This window comes from Trachemys scripta, chromosome 17, assembly GCF_013100865.1.
Source record: "Trachemys scripta elegans isolate TJP31775 chromosome 17, CAS_Tse_1.0, whole genome shotgun sequence".
NCBI lineage: Eukaryota > Metazoa > Chordata > Testudines > Emydidae > Trachemys > Trachemys scripta.
Genome location: NC_048314.1, coordinates 1968594 through 1970280, shown reverse-complemented (window position 1 = coordinate 1970280; position 1687 = coordinate 1968594). Strand labels below are relative to the sequence as shown.

General features: G+C 49.6%; 1 protein-coding gene across 1 annotated transcript in view; it reads right to left on the bottom strand.

The window, feature by feature from the left end:
- Nucleotides 1-91, bottom strand: part of NDOR1 (NADPH dependent diflavin oxidoreductase 1) — a 35734-nt gene extending 35643 nt beyond the window's left edge. Inside the window, exon 1 of the mRNA XM_034752007.1 lies at nucleotides 86-91. Within this exon, the coding sequence (XP_034607898.1) occupies nucleotides 86-91 (6 nt within the window). The remainder of the gene's footprint in view (nucleotides 1-85) is intronic.
- Nucleotides 92-1687: the final 1596 nt, after the last annotated feature.

Sequence of the window (1687 nt, the reverse complement as noted above, 5' to 3'; positions counted from 1 at the left end):
CCCACACTCCAAACCCCTCACCCCCACCCCCACCACATGAATTTTGTTATGGGCACCAAAATGGAGAGGATGTGTCACACATCACCTCCATATTGGCGCCCATAACAAAATGCATTCCACACATGCGTGGTGAAAATCAGAGGGAGCACTGGTGTGGGGGCAGGGAGCCGTCCGGTGCCAGAGGCTGCCTTAGGCTCAGGCAGAGCCAGTCAAGCCCCTGCCCTGCCCTGCTTTCCCTGGGGCTCCCAGCAGGGAAGCAGCTGACCGAGCAGCCAGAGCTACTCTCTTGTCCCCACCTCAATGCAGCACGCAGCCAGCAGGGGGTGCTGCCAAGCAGTTGCAGCAGGTTCTTGGAGTGCCCCTGGGGCTTCATGGGAAGCAATGAACCCAATCTCCTTCCCACAGCGATGCGGATTGAACCCACTGCCTCTCGTCCTGCCCTCTGTGGCAAGGGAGAACAACTTTTCTCCATGTTTTATGGCAGCCTTTCGAGTATTTGAAGAGCGCTCTCATGTCCCTTCTTAATCTTCTCTCTTCCAAACTAAACATACCCAGTTGCTTCAGTACTTTGCTCGCCTGCCTGGTATTCCATCCCTTTGATCATCTTTGTCGCGCACCTCTGGAGCCTCCCCAGTTTCTCTACATCCTTTCTATCCATTGGTGACCAAAACTGGACACAGTCCTCCAGCTGAGACCCAACCAGTACTGAGTAGTACTCTATCATCTCCTGTGACCTGCTCTGTTAAAGCAACCTAAACTCACGTTGGCTTTTTTTTGCAATAGCATCGCGTTGCTGACTCATGTAGAGGTTGTGATCCACCACAGCTCCCAGATCCTTCTCAGCAGTGCTGCTGCCAAGCCAGTTCTCCCCCAGTCTGTATTTGTGCATTTGGTTTTTGTTCCCTAAGTGCAGCACCTTACATTTGTCTTTGTTAAATTTCATTTTGTTGTCTATAGCCCAGTTCTCCAATTTATCAAGATCCCTCTGAATTGTAGCTCTATCCTCCAAAGTGTTGGCAACCCCCCTAGCTTTGAGTCATCTGCCAATCTGATCAGTGTGCTCTCTAGTCCTACATCCAGGTCACTAATAAAGATGTTAAATAACACCGGACCCAGAACAGATCTCTGTGGAACCCCACTGGAGACCTCCCTCCAATCTGACATCATCCCATTAATAGTTACTCTTTGTTTGCGGTTCTTTAACCAATGATGTATCCCCTTAATGATAGTTCTGCCAAACCCGCATTTCTCCAGCTTGCCTATCAGAATGCCATGTGGGATTGTATCAAAAGCCTTGCTGAAGTCCATGTACATAAATTATGTCCACCGCATTCCTCCTATCCCCCAAACCTGGCTGTTGGACCAGGTAGCAAGTTACCAGGATGGCTCCCATCCACCTCCTCCCACTTATGTGTAGCCAGGAGATTCTGACAACTTCATCTGGATGAGGATTTTGCAATTGCCATCTATGCCCTTGTCACAATGATGCAGTGTGCTCTATATTTTAAATCCATCTGGAAACCGAATCTGACATAAAAGTCGACCACCTGTTTGTGACGTATCTCACAGTGGGATCTGCCTGTGTGAGACACTTGTCTTCTCTCTGGAGATATTCCGCCATGGGGCAGTCAGCAGAGGGGCTTGAGCTAGAGTCTCCTAGATATAAATGAGAGGGATTTGCTGACAG